General features: G+C 54.4%; 6 protein-coding genes across 6 annotated transcripts; 4 read left to right on the forward strand and 2 right to left on the reverse strand.

Moving 5' to 3' along the window:
• Positions 1–852: 852 nt before the first annotated feature.
• Positions 853–2,835, forward strand: VTN00DRAFT_3060 (uncharacterized protein; the record flags this gene model as incomplete). The annotated part of the gene is made up of 2 exons (XM_069429336.1): positions 853–1,110; positions 2,272–2,835. The coding sequence occupies 2 exons, from the start codon at positions 853–855 to the stop codon at positions 2,833–2,835; spliced, it is 822 nt and encodes a 273-aa protein (XP_069283053.1).
• A 572-nt stretch (positions 2,836–3,407) lies between these two features.
• Positions 3,408–4,016, reverse strand: VTN00DRAFT_3061 (uncharacterized protein; the record flags this gene model as incomplete). Its single annotated transcript, XM_069429337.1, has 1 exon — positions 3,408–4,016. One exon carries the CDS (start codon positions 4,014–4,016, stop codon positions 3,408–3,410), a length of 609 nt encoding a protein of 202 aa, XP_069283054.1.
• Positions 4,017–6,876: 2,860 nt separating this feature from the next.
• Positions 6,877–8,708, forward strand: VTN00DRAFT_3062 (uncharacterized protein; the record flags this gene model as incomplete). The annotated part of the gene is made up of 3 exons (XM_069429338.1): positions 6,877–7,154; positions 7,230–7,548; positions 7,617–8,708. The coding sequence occupies 3 exons, from the start codon at positions 6,877–6,879 to the stop codon at positions 8,706–8,708; spliced, it is 1,689 nt and encodes a 562-aa protein (XP_069283055.1).
• A 776-nt stretch (positions 8,709–9,484) lies between these two features.
• Positions 9,485–12,255, reverse strand: VTN00DRAFT_3063 (uncharacterized protein; the record flags this gene model as incomplete). The annotated part of the gene is made up of 5 exons (XM_069429339.1): positions 9,485–10,270; positions 10,346–10,581; positions 10,639–11,069; positions 11,119–12,072; positions 12,125–12,255. The coding sequence occupies 5 exons, from the start codon at positions 12,253–12,255 to the stop codon at positions 9,485–9,487; spliced, it is 2,538 nt and encodes an 845-aa protein (XP_069283056.1).
• A 690-nt stretch (positions 12,256–12,945) lies between these two features.
• On the forward strand, positions 12,946–14,867 carry VTN00DRAFT_3064 (uncharacterized protein; the record flags this gene model as incomplete). Its single annotated transcript, XM_069429340.1, has 7 exons — positions 12,946–13,114; positions 13,162–13,274; positions 13,321–13,587; positions 13,637–13,788; positions 13,860–14,105; positions 14,160–14,595; positions 14,643–14,867. The coding sequence occupies 7 exons, from the start codon at positions 12,946–12,948 to the stop codon at positions 14,865–14,867; spliced, it is 1,608 nt and encodes a 535-aa protein (XP_069283057.1).
• Positions 14,868–15,424: 557 nt separating this feature from the next.
• Positions 15,425–17,822, forward strand: VTN00DRAFT_3065 (uncharacterized protein; the record flags this gene model as incomplete). The annotated part of the gene is made up of 3 exons (XM_069429341.1): positions 15,425–15,651; positions 15,703–16,759; positions 16,827–17,822. 3 exons carry the CDS (start codon positions 15,425–15,427, stop codon positions 17,820–17,822), a joined length of 2,280 nt encoding a protein of 759 aa, XP_069283058.1.
• Between the last annotated feature and the right edge of the window lie 2,356 nt (positions 17,823–20,178).

Below are 20,178 nucleotides of genomic sequence, written 5' to 3' on the forward strand. Positions count from 1 at the left end.
TTATGAGCTTGCTTGCTTGCTTGAAAGAGGATTCTAACTGTTTACACGAATGTGGAATAACATAGACACGCGAGAGGCTAGGCCTATTTGGGTAGGAGGGCATATCTTCCACAGCTAGAAAAGATCATACTGCATATACACAATCTCCGCCTACACCTTGGTATGATGTGCCCAGTGCTGCATGGACCAGGCTTCTCGATAGATGGATCTATAAAGGACGCATTGCATTTCAAGCTTCCCAACTACCGATTCCCTAAGACAGTCATAATTAACTGTGTTGCAATCAGCCACAATGAATGCTATGTGTGTGGGACCTTCCCAGAGAGACCAAGTTACAGGCCTTCAATGGATTATGATATCCCGAAAGCGAGGCTTGCGCTCACGAAGTCAATATGAGAGCTCCTACTACTATCCAGATTTCCAGCAATTCAAAAGTCGAGGCTCCTTGACAAACAGTTGAATGATAATAATAATCAATCAGTGTATGCTGCCTACAATCGGCGTGATATTTTCAACAACAAGACCTGGATGATTCTGTATCATTTGTTGAAGCAGGAAGACACATGGCTCTGGCTGACAAGAACCCCAGAGCAATTAGAGGTATTTACACAATTATGGGCGGTTGAAGTTCTTGCAGAAGGGGAAATGCGGAAGGAAACCACAACAGGTTCAAGATTCCCGTCTGTCATGCTTTCGGAAAAGGCAAACTTGATGACAATCGGGAACATCGACCGATCTCCCTGTCGAGATGGAATTTTTGAAGCTGGATGGGGCGATAACAAGTTCACATACGGACCTTTTGATTCGGAAGCCGCATTTAATGAAGGGATTGTCCAGGCTCTAAAAGACAGAATGCCTCCGCAGGTGCGCCCAACGGATCCTGACTCGCTCTGTTTCAACAACGAATATGTTATCCAGCAGACCGTGGGAGAGCTCAAAGGCCATGACACTGTCTTTACACACGGCGACCTGCATGCCGGAAATATCATCGTCCGGTCAGATGGCACCGTTGTCATCCTGGACTGGCGTCTCGCTGGGTTGTGGCCGGAGTACTTGGAATTCTACAGGGCCATGTTCAACGCGCCCTGGAGGCCGTCGTGGGACAGGGAGGTAGAGAAATTTATTCCCCCATATTATGTTGAGTATTCTTTGATGCAGCGTGTCTTTGGGATTTTGTGGGACTGAGCAGCGTCCTTTTCCCTGTGATACTATGGAAGCACTTTGGATTTTCATGCGGGCGGGGGGATATGTAGGCAACTTGCATGTGGCTTTGTTCCTGAGATCCCACATACAGTAATTGATTTACGTGGTATCTTTGAAGACTCATTTGGATGAAAAAGAGTAGCCACCCTGGGATGATAAAGGATTACAAGGATTACAGGCTTGGTGAGAACAAAAGTGCCTCACATGGGGCACAAGATGCAGCTCTCTACCCAAAAAATCAACAATGAATATTAGAAGGCCTGCATAGCCTCTTCTCCACCTATTTCCATTCTCTATTCTAGTAGGTCCTGTAAGCACGATGATGAGCATATGTCAATTGGGGTCGCATTAGTACGTGCGATGACAGGGGTGAAAGGGGATAACAGGCGCAGATCACTTAAACGCTTTCACCATCTCCGCCACTCAAATCCACAGAACAAGCGCCGAAATGGCTTAGCAACAGCAACCAATGACCTTTGTTCATAGCTGCGGCACTCCTGATCCTGGCCAGATTTTGGCGTCGTGGTGAAGTTCCTCGATTATGTCTCCTCCTCTGATTCACCCTATTCTACAAGTCGGTCAACGCAAGCTTCGACTGTCATGGACACCGATTCTTATCTTTCAACGTCCTCTTAACGATGAGCACGATATTGCGCATTGGTACAGCTGCGTTACTGCTTCTTGCTCTTGTGGATTAAAGCCCATCTCGACTTTATCCAAGCTGGGTGGCAGCCTCTTCGCTACTCGTTTCTCGCCAATGAGGAAACAGAAACCCCCGGGGTATCCAGCAACGCCAGTGGTGACAGAATTGACAGTTTGCAAAACGATTCTTTAACAGAAGCACCTAAAGTTGTTATTCCCACTGCTTTTACACAGACGAATCCAACCGCTACCAGCCCTACGACGCAGCAGACCGTAGGTCCAGGTGACGGAGTCATTGTAGTAGCAAAATTAAAAAAGGAAGACACGGATTGGGTGGTAAACGAATTAGCAGAGTCAGTTGCTGTTTTGATCCCTCTTCCTTGTTGAAAGATGCTCATATGAGGGCTTCTCGCAATCAGTTGGCAGAATGCAATCTATGTCGTCAATGATCCGAAAGCACCCCTACGTCCGCAGAAGAACAAAGGACGGGAAAGCAATGTCTACTTGCAATACATCATCGACAACTATGACCGTTTACCCTCGACCATCGTTTTCCTTCACAGCCACCGGGATGGCTACCCACGGGCCTGGCATACCGATGCCGACGATTATAGCAACGTACAGGCGGTCAGATCATTACAGATCGACTTCGTCCAGAGAAACGGTTACGCCAATCTGCGCTGCATCTTCATCCCCGGCTGCCCTGACGAGATCCAGCCATTTCGGAACCCGCGAGATGAATGGCGGTCGGCGGAGCACGCCATGGTGGATGCCTGGCCTATCCTATTCAACAATACAGCCATCCCAGAGGTCATCGCGACACCATGCTGTGCGCAGTTTGCAGTTTCGAGAGCTCGAGTGCGGGAACGTCCTCTGAGCGACTATATCCGATTTCATAAATGGATTCTGGAGACAGATCTGACAGATGACGTCAGCGGTCGGGTCATGGAGTACCTTTGGCATATAATCTTCGGGCAGGATCCCGTTTAGTAAGTCTCCTCCTACATTTGCCATTCATTCCGACTTCAAGAAGCGGTGCACTGACATGGCGCGACCGGGCAGCTGTCCGCATTTAGAACAATGTTATCATGATGTATACGGATTTACGTTGTGAGACTCGTTCTACCATATAGTGCTGCGGATACTTGGCTTGATAGAAATTTTGATGGATATTATTCCCCAATTGGCTGGAGAATATGATGGATTACGGCGTCGATATCCCGTTTAACCTTTTTACCAGTGCCCAGTGACGTGGCATGCACAGTACCATAAAACGCACAAGAATTGGATTGCATATCAGACTATACCTGTTCGCTATTATAGTGAGAAGTGGCGACTCAAGACATACATTCGATAGGCAACTTCAGCATGAGACAACTTTATTTGCTACTCGAGTGATCGGTACCTGACCTAGTTCGGGTTATGTGCGAGTTGACTGCTATTAAGACACCAGTAGCGCAGGTCTCTACTGTACAATAGAAATGGATACATAGTTAAATCATGATTCCGTTTATTTTTAGATCACGTCCACTATGGAAGTTACATATGTGGTAACTATCTGTCTACTCGATGGTTATCCTCCTGGCGGTCGGACCCGTCGTCTTCGGCACCGAGACGTGCAATATTCCGTTCCTCAGACTAGCCTTGACCTTATCCTGATCGATGCGCGCCGGGAAGCTGAAGGTACGATTGAACTCGCCGATGGAGCGCTCGGTGACCCAGTACCGCCCGTCTGTGGTCTTGCCCTGCTCGCCTTCGCGGACGGCGAACTCGCGCTCCGACTTGCCCTTGATGACGAGCGTGTGCGGGTCCGTGAACTCGATGTCGATGTTCTTCTGGTCGATGCCGGGCAGCTCGCCTTCCAGGATATACTCGTCCTTGGTCTCGCGGACGTCGAAGCGCGGGGCGAACGAGCGCACCGCCAGCCCGGCGTTGCGGTTGGCGATGTGGTCGTTGTAGTCGTCCAGCAGCCGGAACAGAGAGGTGAACTCTCCGGCCGGGAAGCGCGGGATGAGAGACATGCTTCTGGTGGTTCCTGGCGCCGGGCTCTTGCTGGGGTTGGGCTGGTTGAGATGCCGAGGGTGGAAGATCTGTTTGGATATCCGGGCTCCTTGGGGTCGCAAAAGGGCCTGGGACGGAGTCGCAGATCGCGAGACTGTTCGGGAAATCATGTAAATGCGAGAAAGAGATCTCAGATTAGTCGATCCCAAGGATGTGAGAGGAAAGGGAGGCCTTCACTCGCGTTTGTATATATAATCAAGAAAAGCGCTTCTAGAATATGCATCGGTGATGTGAGGATGAGCCCCCTTTTATTCCATCGAAACGGAGCACACCACGGCCCGTGAATCGGCTTCTCAGGGACTGTTCGGGATCGCGCACTATGAGCAAGCAGTGACAGCAGCCCATCATATCGTCCGGATCATACCGTAGGGCTGGCGGACTGACGTTGTCGGGATGTCATTCCGGAGGGCAAATCATGTCATGTAGAAGGTCTCCTCCACATCGAATTCCAATGATATATTTTCTCTAGGAGGCGAAGGTCATCCCAGGGTCTTCCTCGATTGCGTGATTTTGAGTGATCGAGTTCCGTCGGATCTGAACGAAGAGGCTGACGCTGGTATATGGTTGAAGAAATAGGAGTGCTGTCGGGCTTGACCTATTACCGAAAGGTCGGGACCAAAACTTGGCTTATCCATGTCCATGATGTTGCACATTCCATGGATATTTTTCCTAATCTTCGCTGAAGGAAGGGGTTCAATATTGCTAAGCTCTGGTTCTAATCAGCATATACGGCCGCGTTTCACACCAGGTATATATGACCGGCTCTTGGATGTACTGATCAAACCACCAGCTTTGGATACTCTTTGCAAACTCTTGGTACGCGACAACCCTGGATATCCTATCAATTATGATGATCATCGGTGTGTAAACAGGTAACATAGTGTGTCTGCCGTGTCTTGTGCGGAATCTAGGTCGGCTTCGAGTTGATAAAAGGACGATGATGCTGAGCCCTGTGGGAATACGCCAGACCTGCTTCGCGGACTTGTAATCACTTGTCCGCATTCTATAGACCTAGTATCCCTTGAGAGAGACGATAGACTCAGAGGTAACAGATAACCAACCCATATATCTGAGCACTGGCTATTACTGGGGATATTACAGGAGCAACATAAATACGCAATCTTTTCTCTTTCCAGCAGATTCTGCGAATGTCCGATTAGACAACGTTTACAGTTCTTCTACGGCTTTTAGACATCGTATACATCCTAAACCGGTTTGCTTTGTGGTATCGGATCATGAAGTAATATGAGCCATTTTAGTCTCCCAGGCCGTTGAGAAGTAAGCGCAAGAACATTTCCTGATGGATATTACAACAAGAGTTCAGGAGGTATCCAAAATCTAATGCAGTTGCGACCATACCGTCTCCTATCCAGGGTATTAAGTATACATCTTCCTCTTCTTCGTCATTTTTGGTGGTGGAATTCTACAACGGGGGTAACAGGGCTGGTTGAAAAATATCTTGGGTTTATGTAGTTCGTGCTGGCGAAACTCGCAACAGATGTATATATTTCTGTTATGTTATACAATAAGACTTCCATTGCTTTCAGTTTTTGAAATATCAAATCTGTTATATATTAAATATCTCGCGGTATCCCATTCCGCATCATATTCCTTCTTGCGGCAGTCTGCATGAGATGAGTGATACGGACATTGATATTCCGTCACGAGAGCATAGCTTTGGCCCCCACCACGGGAAATTAACCTGTCAGCCAAGCAGTCGACAGATATCCGATCTCCATCGGGTCTGGCCCCTGCGAGTGAGCAAAACCGCTGCCTCGTGGTATCCGTGCGTGCGTCCATCGCGGGCTGCCGATCGACATCTCCACCGGGGAGGCCAAGATTCACCAGACAGAAGAGGCAATGTTGAACGATTCCGACCATCCTGCTGGCCTTGCATGGTTGGTATCTCAGGATTTTAACAAAGTTTATTGTGTCTGTACGACGGAGAAACCCGCGGATGATGGGCAAGGTGTATCTGAGTCAGACGCTATGAGTGGTTTGCGCCTGTTTTTCGAGGAAACCTGCGGAAAACTATCTCAAACGCCTTCAGAATATCATATGGTGATGCCGAGTTTTCAAGCAGTCGCTTCCTTTTCTATATTAACACTTATAGCGTACCAAATGTGAGGAGAGTCCACACAGAAAAGCCTTTAGCTCAATGTATATACCTCGATCTGTTATATATATCTCTGGGAGTCTACATCGCCTGATCGTTCAGCCGTCAAACGCATGACTTGGCAGGGAAATCGTATGACATTCCTCTAGGCTCGACAATTATTCTCTATGACCAAGAACAGCACGAGTCAGATTTTTTGCGGTTTTGTCCGTGATGCATGTGCAACCCCGCGGTAAGGCCAGCCATAAGCAGGTCGAGACAAGCAGGTCGAGACAAGCGGTCTGCGCAGACGCCGTTAAAGCCCGACGATCTTTTCTCTCCGCCATACACCACAAACACCATGAGGTAGCATTCTCCAAAGCCCATATGATTATTGCGGTGATGATGTTGTCCTACTCCTCCCGACAAGCACCCCGCCAAGCATCCACCACAAACAACGTCCACTCACATCAACGGCACAGAACAAACCTCCAGAGGCCTCAGCGCGGCTAAGCTTTGGCGCCGCACAACAACCTCCACCAGACTCGAACTTCTCTCCGTCAAGCCTTCGGAACCTGCCCGAGTGCTCTTGGCGGTCGTATAGACGAGCCCCAACTGTGAAATCATGGGTCTTCACGGCTACCTCCGTGCTCGCGTGCATCTCCACGCGGATAATGCGGGGTCTGGGGTAACATCGTCGGTCTGGGATGTCTGTCACGCGGGGATATAGACGGGGTTCTCCCTGCTACAGGCTGTCTGAGGTACGGCAGACATCTTGCATTTATATATTCGAGATCTCGAGCTGACGAACAAGCTCTCGTCTGCTACTTCAAACGCCTCCTCTATTAGGTGGTGCATACGAGGTAACTCCCACCATGGCCGGCGGCGTCAAGAGACCAGTCAACGTCTTCCGGCTTAAGAACCTCCCGGAGCCCAAGGAGGTCTTCAACTGGCGGCTATGGTTTGCCGTCGTCTCCTTTGGTCTCATGGGCGCCGCGCGTGGCATCGACGAGGGCCTGATCTCAGGCGCCTTCAACTCCAAGGACTTCCAGCACTCCATCCACTACGACCGCTACTCCAAGGTCGAGCAGACCAACATCAAGGGGAATGTCTCCGCCATGGTGCAGATCGGCAGTGTGGGGGGTGCCTTGTTGTATGTCCTCTCGTTCCTAGTCTCCTCCCAGCAACATTTGAACCAAGTATATACGGATCACTAATATTGATGCAGTGCCTTCCTCGTCTGCGACCGCATCGGCCGCATCTGGGCCACCCGTCAGCTCTGCGCGCTCTGGATCCTCGGCATTGCCATCTTCATGGGCAACCACGGCAACCTGGGCGCCGTCTACGCGGGTCGCTTCATTGCTGGCCTAGGAGTCGGGCAGACGACGGTCGTCGGGCCTGTTTACCTGGCGGAGATCGCGCCGGCATCGATCCGCGGGCTGTGCACCTGCATCTTCACGGGGTTTGTGTATCTCGGTATCGTGCTTGCGTATTTCACCAACTACGGGTGCCAGGTGAATCTGGGGGATACGAGCCACAAGAGATGGGTACGTCCTTCTCCTCGTCCTGCAGCCACCAGATAGACCCTCGCATGGATTACTGAAGATGATTACAGCAAGTTCCAACCAGCCTGCACATCATGTTTGCTGGTCTGATCATGATCCTTACCCTTTTCCAATCCGAATCCCCACGGTACCTCATCAAGAAGGGCCGTGATGAGCAAGCCGTGAAAGTAATGTCCCGCGTGCGCAACCTCCCCATGGACGACGACTACGTCGTCCGCGAGATCACGGCAATCCAAGCGGCACACCAAGAAGAGCTTGAAGCCACCATGGGTGCCGGCCCGCTGGGAATCCTCAAAGAGTTGTTCCTCATCCCAAGCAATCTCTACCGTCTGTACCTCACCCTCATGGCACAGATCCTCTCGCAGTGGTCCGGCGCCGGCAGCATCACGCTGTACGCGCCCGATCTCTTCAGCCTGCTAGGCATAGCCGGCAACGAAGAGTCCCTCCTCGTGACAGCCATCTTCGGCATCATCAAACTCGTCGCAGCCATCATCTGTGCTCTCTTCCTCGTCGACGTCATTGGGCGCAAACGTGCACTGCTCCTCGGAATATCGCTGCAAGCCCTCTCCATGGTCTACGTCGCAGGCTTCCTGACCGCGGTGCCGGAACTCGGCGTAGACGACTCCTACACCCTCCCAGAATCAAAAAAGGGCGCGAGCCGCGGCGCCATCGCCATGATCTACATCTCGGGCTTCGGGTGGGCTTTGGGTTGGAACTCGATGCAGTACTTGCTGACCGCGGAGCTCTTCCCGCTGCGCATCCGCGCGTTGGCAACCTCCATCGCAATGACCTTCCACTTCGCGAACCAGTACGGCAACTCGCGCGCTGTGCCCAACATGCTCCTCCCGGCAGGGGGCAGCGACGGGGGAATCACACCCAAGGGCACGTTCTGGTTCTTCGCCGTCGTCACGGTCATCGGTGGGCTGTGGGTGTGGTTTTCCGTGCCGGAGACGGCGGGACGGACGCTGGAGAGCATGGACCGGCTGTTCGCGCTGCCGTGGTACCGGATCGGGCTACACGGGAACAAGGACGCGGCGGAGCGCGATCTCGTTCTTGACGCTGCGGCGGGGAAGCAGGCGGAAGCGGAGGAGGGGATCGCGGAGCACGTCGAGGTTCAAGCAGATAGTAGTCGAAGGGTGTAACTTCTCTCGCGGAAGTGGAAAGTTAGGCATTCTCAATGCTTTTGTCTATCGGGTAGATAGATAGGCAGCTATGATTGAATGGAACATGATATTTTCAACTTGAGAGCCCTTGTCCTCGTGCATCAGGCTTGTTCTGTTGGAGTGTCGGTCCGGTTTGGAAATGCCGCGGGGGCCTTACGCTATTCCTGGAGCACTGCATACCTGAACTCGGCTGAGACCAAATCGCTTGCAGTATCTGCTGCTCAATCAATGTCTAACAGCATCTCTGGCCTCGCAGACACGAGTCCAACGAGCTGTTTTAATCAGAGCACCTCCTCTATCTCTAATACAGAGACGAAGCATGCGGAGACGACACTATAATCATAATTCCTTGGCTGCAACACCCTATGACCTCCCTTTCAAACGTCAAGCAAGTTGAGTAAACCAGGTATGACTAGGACCGTGTCCTTTCTTCCATTTAGCTTCCTGGTCTTAGCTACAGGAGAAATAGTCGACGTAACTTGCTAACTTCATCAATATGAGGGGGTTCAGATTGGCTCCATATTTTTTTTTTCTTTCAACGGCTACAATCACAGGGGATCCACCGCATGAGACCTGGCATGTGTTTTTCCTCCACCGACTATGGACTGTGTATACTGCTGGGAGACCTGTCTACTTCCGGATGAATTGCAAGCAGTTGACACACACCGTGTTAGTCTACAGGAAAGCTTCTACGCATGTAACTCTTTAGGTATCTACATAAAGTCAATAAAGCCGCAGTATTCTATTAGTGTCAGCTACTGCCCGAGGAACCGCCAGCTCAATGGCTTATCGCCCGGCCGCAACCCCTTCACTGTCACGCGCTGCTCGTCGCCGGGCACAACGTCGATGGCGCTATCGCTGACGTCGACGCCGTCCCGCTCCTCGAAGACGAGACACTTGACCGGCTTCTCCGCGCCGATCGCCAGGATCTGTTCTCCCGCCGGCGTCGTCTCGACTGTCTGCACGCCAAGACCCCGCTCACCCAGGTCCAGATACTTGAACGGCTGCGGCCAGTCCACGTCGCGGGCAACGACCTGCCCGTCGATGAACAGCCGGGCGGCCAGGACGTGTGGCTCGGGGTGGACTGTGTGGTCGATGACACCGTCGAGTATGATATCCGTCGTGCCGTTGGGCTTTAGACGCACGTTCTCACGTACAATCCGCTCCCGGACTTCCTTTCCCGTGCGGACGGAGATGAAGCGCAGCTCGACGCTCGCTACGATCTCGTCCAGCCTGCTGCTGACGGCCCAGAGCTCGAACGAGCTCGTCTTGGGTGGCCGCGCGTGGCTGACGCTCCAGTCGTGGTGCTGGCGGCGCACGCCGACCGCGACCGGCCGGAGCACACGCGCCACGGCATAGTAGGCGGGCTTCCGCCTCAAAAAGTAATCGACAACGGCCCACGAGATGGTCGGCCAGCAGTCGTTGAGCTGCCAGAGCAGCGCGCCGCCGCAGCGCCTGTCATCGCCCCATTGCCGCCGCCAGCCGCGGTAGCCGAACATCATGGCCTCCGCTTGGATCACCTGCGTGAGGTATGCGTACGTCTATGCCCATTAGCTACTGATGAAGCTGGCCAGTAAGGCGATGCGTTCTAGGAGGAGACATGGCCAGGAACATACCTCGAGGTCGGTGGCCGTCCGCACATTCTCGACCAGATACGTCGCCAGCCTCCGCTCGTGGCCGTCCGCCTTGTTGTGGAAGTCGAGCACCTGCGACTGCGGAAACCGGTCCGCCTCGTCCTCGACAAAGTGGTCGATCGTCTGCAGGTGCGGGAACGCCTCCATTCCAAACTCGCTGTTGAACCGGCCGCCCAGCGTGTCGAAGATCTGGTACTTCTCCTGCGTTCCGTGCCAGACTTCCGACAGTCAGCATGAATTCACAGTCAAAGGAGCACTGGATGCGGTGTTCCAACCATTCCACTGATGCAGATCCCCAACCGTGGGATCTGCCGTGGGCTTCCCATCCCCCCAGGGGCTTCCCGGATGGTAGAAGACACCGGGAGACTCCTCCTTGATCACCGACGGGAGAATCTCTTCGTAGATGTACCGTGCTGGAAAGTCGGTCTGCAACCAGTTGTCCCGGTTCTTGTCCTCGTAGTGGTAGGTCAGGCCGACCTGCTCCTGGACCTGGTAGTCTTCGTTGTTCCCGGCATACAAGACGATGGCCGGGTGATGGCGCAGTCTGCGCACGTTGGCGACGGCCTCCTTACGGATGGACTCGAGCAGGGCGGACCACGTCGGGTAGTTGCCGCAGCCGAACATGAAGTCCTGCCAGACCATGATGCCGAGCTCATCGCACGCGTCGTACAAGGCGTCGTCCTCGTAGATGCCTCCGCCCCAGACTCTGCTACGATCAGCGCAGAACGAGCAGTCGAAGGAAAGGAAAAACCTACCTGATCATGACCTGGTGACCCGCAGCCGTCAGCTCGATCCATTTCCTGTACCTTTCAGGCGTGATGGACGGCAGGAAGTTGTCGGCCGGGATCCAGCACGAGCCACCGCAGAAGATGTCCACTCCATTGACGCGGAAGAAGAAGGACTTTCCATGCTTGTCGGGTTGCTGGACGACCTCTGCTGTGCGGATCCCAATTCTCTTCGAGACTTCATGCAGCACGTCATCACCGTTTGCGATCGAGACAGACAGCTCGTAGAGCGTCTGCGTACCGTAGCCGCGAGGCCACCAGAGACATGGCCTGTCGACGTTGATAGCCACCGTTGCAACCCCGCTGTCGCCCACAGAGGCGCTCTGTCGGGCAACCTCCTGGCCGTCCAGACGCAAGGTGAAGGTGGCCTGGTACGAGGCGGAGGTGGCAGCTTCGACCTGGACAAACGCCGTGATCTTCACAGACTGGTGGTCCGGGGCCAGCTGGATATCGGTCCAGAGGTCCGCGACGCGCGCGGAGTACACCTCCAGCCGGACCTCCCGCCAGATACCGGCGGTCATGAGTACGGGGCCCCAGTCCCAGCCCCAGTGGTACTGGGCCTTGCGCACCCCGAGGCGTCCGGACTCCCCGTTGAAGGCGATCCACTTGTGGTCCGGATAGCTCTTCTGGATCTCGCGGCCACGCAGCAGGGCAGAGTCAAACTCGATCTCCAGACGATGCTCGCCCTCCGCCTCGACCAGACGGGTGATGTCGACGCGGTGCGGGAGGAACATGTTGTCGCTCTCGAGGATCAGGGTGCCATCGAGCGTGACCTTGGCAAAGGTGTCCAGCCCGTCAAAGGCCAGGACGACGGAGGCGCCCGCGGGGACATGGGGCTTCTGGAAGGTGGTGCGGTAGGACCAGGAGCGTTCGCCCACCCACTCGGCCTGGAGCTCGTTCAACCCGATGAACGGGTCTTTGAGTCTGGTATTGGTCAGTACTATTTCCGGTCGCACTGATCATATTTGGGACGCACTTGTTGTTTGCTAAGAGATCCGTGTGCACCACCGAGGGCACCTTTGGCACCGGCATCCAGGCATTGTCGGGGTCGGCGGACTGCTTAAAGCTCCAACCGGTGGAGAGGGGTAGGGAGAAGAGTCTCGCCATGGTGAAGCACGAGCAGCCTGTCGGAGACAGACGCGAGAAGAGAAGACGAATGGATGGAAAGTCATGGTGCAGAGATGCCTGAAGTCATCAGTCCGTCGTACCTCAAGTCTGGAGTTGTTCGTTCCAGAAGCGCCACGGAGAGCGCGGGGACGGCGGGGAGCGGCTCCGTTCCCGACGCGGTTAGCGGGGATCAGGATGATTGACAGATGCCAAAGCAGTCTCCGGCTTCTGTGCGTTCCCACCCCGTGCCTGTCCCCAGTACCTGGCAACCCTGGCAACCCTGGCAGCTGGAGATGGCTCCGTTGGCGTGTCTGCAACTGTATAATCCCATATGACATGTCTACTACAGAGGAAATTCACTGGCATGTCTACTACAGAGGAAATTCACTGGCAACTCCCTCTGTTACCATGCCTCGATCTCTCTGTTCCGCTTTGGACACGGCACGCTCTCCGCGGGCTTCGGTGCGCCTATTGGCCCATGTGCGTCCAGCGCACGTGCTTCCCGCGGATCGCCGGGCCGTCTCTCTTCCCCGGATTCTGCGCAGTCTGGACTTGTATCAACATCTCTCCTCCGCCCTCGTGGCTCCTCCGCACGCCCGTCTATATCAGCCCACCATGGCCCCGTCTCTCTGTTCTTCCATCTCCCCAGGTTGACGTCTTTGTAACGTCCTGAATACGGTTCTTGCTGCCATGGAGAAGCAGTCTGTCGAACATGAGGAGACCGTCCAGGTCGTCGAGGTCTCCGGCAACCCCGATCTGGCCAGCATCCTGGCCAATGCCAAACCCAATCCCTGGGGGAAGGGCTATCTGCGCATGTACCTGTCCTGCGCCCTCATCTTCCTCTGCTCCACCATGAACGGTAAGCGGTATATCCTCGTATCCCAAGACCATGCTGACGGGATGCAGGCCTGGACAGCAGCCTGATGGGCAGTATCAACACCCTCCCCAATTACACCGAGTACTACCATCTGCCCCCCAGCGGCAACGCGGGTACCGGCATCGTCTTTGCCATCTTCAATGTGCGTTCTAGCCTTCCCTGCTTCGGACCGGTAGCTAACCGTCTAGGTCGGCCAAATGATCGGCGCTCTGTTCATCTGGCTGGCCGACTGGCGCGGACGCCGCCTGCCCATCTTCCTGGGCTGCCTCGGCGTCTGCGTCGGCACCATCGTGACCGCCCTGGCACCCACCATCAGCGTGTTCGTCGGAGGCCGCTTCCTGCTCTCCTTCTTTGCGACCTTGGCCAACGTGGCTGCGGCCCTGTATCTCATCGAGATTGCCGCCCCTCAGTACCGGGGGACGGTGGCCGGTCTGTACAACACGCTGTACTACCTCGTTCGTACATCTCCCGTCCCTCGTATACAGCCAGACTGATGTGTTGCAGGGCTCCATCATCGCGACGGCATCCGTCTACGGCACCCACAAGCGTCTGTCGGAGCAGGGGAACCTCGACTGGCGCGTGCCGCTGTGGCTGCAGATGCTGTGTCCGGGCATCGTGTGTCTGGGGATCTGGTTCTGCCCGGAGTCTCCAAGATGGTTGCGCTCTCTCTCTCTCTCTCTCTCTCTGTGTGTAGCCTCCAGTGTGAAGACGGAAGCTGACTTTGCAGGCTCATCGGCAAGGACCGCAAGGAGGAGGCCACGACGATTCTGGCTGACTTCCACGCCAACGGGGATCGCGACCATCCGCTCGTCCATCTCGAGATGGCCGAGATGTCCGACTCCCTGCGCCAGCAGGGCATGGTGAGCTGGCGCGACTTCTTCGACCTGCGCGTGCTGGTCAAGACTCGCGCGCGCCGCTACCGCATCGTGCTGAACATCGCGTTTTCCTGGTTCAGTCAGTTCTCGGGCAACAAGTGAGCATCCTCCCTCCGCCCAAGTTTTTTTGGGTTTCCCGGCTGACGGTCCAGCGTGGCATCCTACTACCTACCCTACCTGCTCGAGAACGTCGGGGTGACGGACACCAACACCAAGCTGCTGCTGAACATCATCTACGCCATCACTGGCTGGATCCCCGCCATGGTGGGAGCTCGTTGCCACGACATCATCGGCCGGCGTAAGATGCTCCTGGGCTGCACCATGGGTATGGCCATCTCCCTGGCCATCGCAGCGGGCACGGCGGCGGGGTACGTCCAGACAGGCAGCCAAGCGTCGTCGGCGGCATCGATCGCCTTTATCTACATCTTCGGGTCCGTGTTTGCCTTTGCGTTCACCTCGATGCAGCCCATCTACCCGGGCGAGGTGCTGTCCAACGACATGCGGGCCAAGGGCATGGGGGTCTTCATGCTGACCGCGGGCACGGCGGGCTTCGTCAACACGTTTGCAGCACCGGTGGCCTTGAACAATGTCTGTCCTCCCATCCCCTCCCGCGGTGAACATACTGACGTCAGCAGATCGGGTACTGGTTCTATGTCTTCTTCGTGTTCTGGGACCTGTTCGAGTTTGTCATCATTTACTTCTTCTTCGTCGAGACCAAGGGCCGCACGCTGGAGGAGCTGGACGCGGTGTTTGAGGCGCCCAACCCGCGCAAGGCGAGCACCACGATGGTCACGCTGCGGCGGCGCACCGTGGTCAGCGAGAAGGGCGAACGAACTGAGACGGAGGTGCAGGCTGTGTAGTTTCACGAATTGACATGAAGGCCGTAGAACGTGTGTCTTGAGAGAATGATGTATGACCATGCAGCTGATGAACTTGGGTGTATTTTGCTGGGTGTTCACGAGAGTAAAATTCGACATTTCGATACTCCCCACACGAACCTGAACACTACGTAGGTGCATATACGGTAGTATATTAAATTCATGTGTACATACATATCCGCCTCCGTCAACATCGCTTGTCGTTCGGCCCCGGGAAACCCCCTGCGCGACTCCGCACCACGTGCCGATGTGGGGAATCCGGGGAAGATCGCGTCTTTCGTCTCTCTCGTCTTTTCGTCCGTCGTTCTCCTCCATTGTCATCTCCATCCTCGTCTCCGTCTGATATAACCTCTGTCGCGGATGCCGTAGGCCCACTCCTGGCCTTTCCTCGACCGTCCTGCACCTCCTCACCGACAGAGGCCATCCTGCCTGACCGGTCGCAAAAATCTCAACATGTCCCTGATCCGTCCGACGGTCCCTCCCTATCCGCTCCTGTACGATTGACTGCTATACAATTGAGCCCCCCCCCCACCCCAGTCATGTTCCATACCTTTGAGGGCTTTGGAAAACCGCGCAACAACAACAACAACAACAACAACAACAACAACAACAACCATGGCCAGTCCGGCCGCAGGACCACCGCCCGCGCCTGCGAGCAGTGCCGCCGCCGCAAAATCCGCTGCGACGGAGAGCAGCCCTGCGAGTCCTGTCGCTGGTACAAAAAGGTCGAGCTCTGTCACTACTCGGATCCACGACCGTCCCGGAGGTGGGTGTCTCTCTCCTCTTTCTCTGCCCGGTCACAACGCTGAGGGCGCAGACATGTCGAGAAGCTGTCTGCGACGCTCGGGGAATACAAGGTCATCGTCGAGAGACTCTTCCCCAATACCCCCCCCCAGTCACTCGTCCACCTCTCCCGCGAGGAGCTGCTGGAGCTCGCCCTCGACGGACAGCGTCGGCAGCAGCGACCCGTCTCGCCCGTCACCTCTCCTCCGGTCGAATCGCACGTCTCCTCGTTATCGCCAGATGACGAGAATCTCGAGTCCCTACAGACAATGCCTGAAGAGTCGGGCGACAGCCGCGGGTCGGATACCTCGGAAGTCGTGGCCGGCATCTCGGACGACGTCAACGCGCTGTCCCTGTCGACCAAGCAGCCGTCGTCGTATCTGGGCGTGTCGTCCGTCCACGCCGTCCTGAGGGTCATCGTCTGGATCGACCCTGGATCCCTCTCGTACTTCTCACAGACTCCCTCCCGCACCGCCCGAAACGGCCATCATGTGGACTGGGGCTCGCGGCGACGCCTACCACCGCAACCGCAGACGGACAGCCAGCGGCTCATCGATGCCTACTTTGGCTGCTTTCACGTATTCACGCCCCTCCTGGACGAAGCCTCGTTCCGGGAGACCTACCTGTCGGGACGACGGACGGACGCGCGCTGGCTGGCGCTGCTGAACATTGTCCTCGCCCTGGGCGGCGTCGCAGCGGGCACCGCTGACGACACGTCACATCAGATCTACTTCCGCCGTTCGAAGAGCTACCTGGATCTGGATTCACTGGGGAGTGCCCATCTGGAGACGGTACAGACTCTGGGCCTGATGGGCGGCTTTTACCTCCACTACATCAACCAGCCGGGCCTGGCGTATTCTCTCGTCGGAGCGGCTCTGCGCATGGCAGTAGCCCTGGGCATGCACAAGGAGTTTGCCGACAGCCGCCAAGGTGTTCCAAAGCAGAAGCTCGCCTTCCTCGATCTGCGACGGCGGGTCTGGTGGTCACTGGTCTGCGTGGATACCTGGGGCTCCATGACGCTGGGGCGGCCGAGCATGGGTCGGTGGGGGCAGGCCATCACGGCCAAGCTGCCGCAGTACAGCAGGGAACGGGTTCGTCATCTGTCCTCACTTCTGCGATATCTCATTGTTGTTGATCTCCAACGCTGACAACTTCCAGGGAAATGTCCTTGGCACCCTGCCACTGGTGGAGAACATCCGCTTCTGCAGGCTCGCGACGCAGGTGCAGGAAGCGCTGGCCGTGTCTCCGCTGGTCAACTACCCCGAGATGGTCAACCTGGACAACCAGCTCGTGGAATGGTACGACAACATCCCCCCGCTACTGAAAGACCACGAGCCGTGCCCGGAGATCATCTCCACCGTCCGGGCCATTATGCGCTGGCGATACCAAAACCAGCGCATGCTCCTGCACCGGCCCGCCCTGTTGAGCTATGCCATGCGCCGCATCCCATATGTGGCTCTCCGGTCGGAGGAGCGCACGGCTATCGAGAAATGCCGGGCGATCGCAGAGGAGACGATCCGGGACATCGCGTCGCCCATCCCGCAGGGCCAGATGTCGGGCTGGAACGCGGTCTGGTTCCTCTTCCAGGCCGCAATAATCCCGTTGCTGGGGTTGTTCATTGCGGACGACACAGCGGAGGATCCGCGAGCGCGGCCAGACGCCTGCCGGGCGCAGGTGGAGATGGCCATGACGGCCCTGGCGCGGATGGAGCCGTGGAGCCCGACCGCGAAGCGGACTCTGGACGTGGTGTCCCGCATCTTCGAAGCCAGCAGGCGCTCCGAAGACCCCAGCGACGGACGCTCCAGCGCGAATGGCATGCAGGCCCCCAGCGACAGCACTCCGACGGTGGTCCCCTCGCAACGGGACACGGATCGCGGCATTGCCGGTGCAATTCCGGACCTTGGCCCGCAGCTCCTCGACGAGTCGGCCGGAATGAACATGTGGGACTACATCATGTGGAGCGACCACAACCTGTGGCCGGGGCTGCCGGACCACGAGTTTGAGGGTGGAATGGACCTGTTTCGCTCCGCTTCCATTTCTGAGGATCAGAATCCGAAATCTTCAGGGGGTGCGGTGGCATTTCCTGGGATGGGTCCAGGGATGGGCATGTCTGACGCTGGTTATTTCGACTATTCGATACCCTTTCAGCAGTGATTTCTCACTTTTCCTTTTTTTTATATATATATTTTCCGACCTAGGTGTCATATTAACCGGTTTTGGAAATATGCTTGTACTGTACAATGTTCCGTGTTCACACAGCATTTGTGTCTTGAAGGGTGGATGCCGGTTGGGGCTCATCTCGAGTAAATATCTATGCCTGTATATATATATCCTGTATATATATATATATATATATATATATGTAGGTACCATCTTGAAGCCACCGAGTTGACGTTTATAATCAGACATTTTCGGTAGGTGTCTCCGATGTCACCCTGACTGGCAAAATATAAAATGTCCCAGGTTGGATATCAAGGAGGTACCCGGCATCATCGTGGCGTCTACCACATGAAACATACACAATCCACGCCACTAATATATACTAGGCCTCTGATACAAACCTTTATATATATATCAATCTTGCAGGATTTGTATTTTGCAGTGGTGCCGTAGTAGTTATGTTAACGTAATCCACAAGCGGGTCGGCATCCCAACCGGGTCGGCACCCAACCTAAATCGCGTACTCTGATTTCAACTACGCGCTTTTCACCACACGATTATGCCACGAAAACCGCGTACAAACTCCCAGAAAAGGATTCAACAGGAGGCAAGGATCCTGTTAGCAATTGCTGCTTTAAAAAAGCAGGAAATTCTGAATGTCCAGCAAATAGCGCGCCTATACAATGTGCCTCACTCTACTCTACAAGATTGACTTGGCGGCCGTGTTGCAATGACTGAACAACGTGCCAATGGGCATAAATTATCAATCACTGAGGAGGATTCACTTGTACAGTGGATATTATCTATGGATAAGTGTGGAGCAGCTCCCCGACCGGCGGCCGTGCAAGATATGGCTAATATTCTTCTATCCAAACGCGATCCCAATGCCCCCCCGCAGCAGGTTGGAAAGAACTGGGTTTACAACTTCATCAAGCGTCGCAATGAGCTGAAAACTAGATTATCACAAAGATACAACTATCAGCGTGCCAAATGTGAAGATCCAAAGGTCATCCATGAATGGTTTGATCTTGTACAATGTACAATTGTGGAGTATGGGATCTTGGAAGAAGATATCTACAATTTTGATGAGGCAGGTTTTGCTATGGGCCTAATTGCTACTGCTAAAGTAGTTACTAGAGCTGATATATATGGCTGTCCATCTCTTCTACAACCTGGCAATCATGAATGGGTCACAACTATTGAGTGCATCAATGCTATGGGATGGGCTCTACCATCCTGCCTCATATTCAAAGCAAAGAATCATCAAGAGTCCTGGTACAAAGAACCAAGCTTACCACATGATTGGAGGATCGAGACAAGTCCTAATGGATGGACCACTTATGAGATTGGGATTTCATGGCTTCAAAACATGTTTATACCATCCACAACTGCACATACAAAGGGGAGATATCAGATGCTAGTTCTTGATGGCCATGGAAGCCATTTGACTCCTCAGTTTGATCAAATCTGCACTGAGAACAACATCATCCCAATCTGCATGCTACCACATTCATCACATCTTCTACAACCTCTCAATGTCAGTTGTTTTGCTGTTTTAAAGCGAGCATATGGCTGTATTGTGGAGGATAAGATGCGGCTTGGCATCAACCATATTGACAAATTAGACTTTCTTGCAGCATATCCACATGCTCGTAAGGAGATTGACAAACCAGAGAATCTTATCAATGGCTTCGCAGCAACTGGATTAGTGCCATTTAATCCTGATCGGGTCCTTACAAAGCTCCATATCCAGCTCAAGACTCCTACACCACCTGGCAGCCGATTGAGCAATACTCAGGCCCCCTGGGTACCAGAAACGCCTCATAATCTTGCTGAATTGGAGCTTCAGGCAACTGCAATCAAGACCTTCCTAAGGCGACGTACACAGAGTCCTCCAAGCCCAACAGATGCAGCTTTAAATCAGCTTATCAAGGGATGTCAAATTGCTATGAATAGCGCAGTCATCCTTGCAAAGGAAAACCAGGATCTACATGCTGCAAATGAGAGACAGAAGCAAAAGCGCAAGCAATCTAACAGGCAGATATCTCATACAGGAGGCCTTTCTGTTCAGGAAGCTCGGGACCTTATAGAATCTAGAAATCAGGTCCCTGAAGCTCCTGCTGCTCCTGCTGTTGAAACTGCTGCTCCAGCCTCTCCACCGCGTTCACGCGCGCCACCAAGATGCAGTGATTGCCATACTCTAGGACATAGGAGGCTGCAATGTCCTAATCATGTCATTTCCTAAGTTTTTGTATATAATGCTGTTTTGGTTGAATAATGATGCTTCGAATTCCCGCGGATGTGTTGGGGTGCCGACCCGGTTGGGATGCCGACCCGCTTGTGGATTACG

This window comes from Thermoascus crustaceus (genome assembly GCF_041956765.1).
Source record: "Thermoascus crustaceus strain CBS 181.67 unplaced genomic scaffold VTN00scaffold_12, whole genome shotgun sequence".
Lineage (NCBI taxonomy): Eukaryota > Fungi > Ascomycota > Eurotiomycetes > Eurotiales > Thermoascaceae > Thermoascus > Thermoascus crustaceus.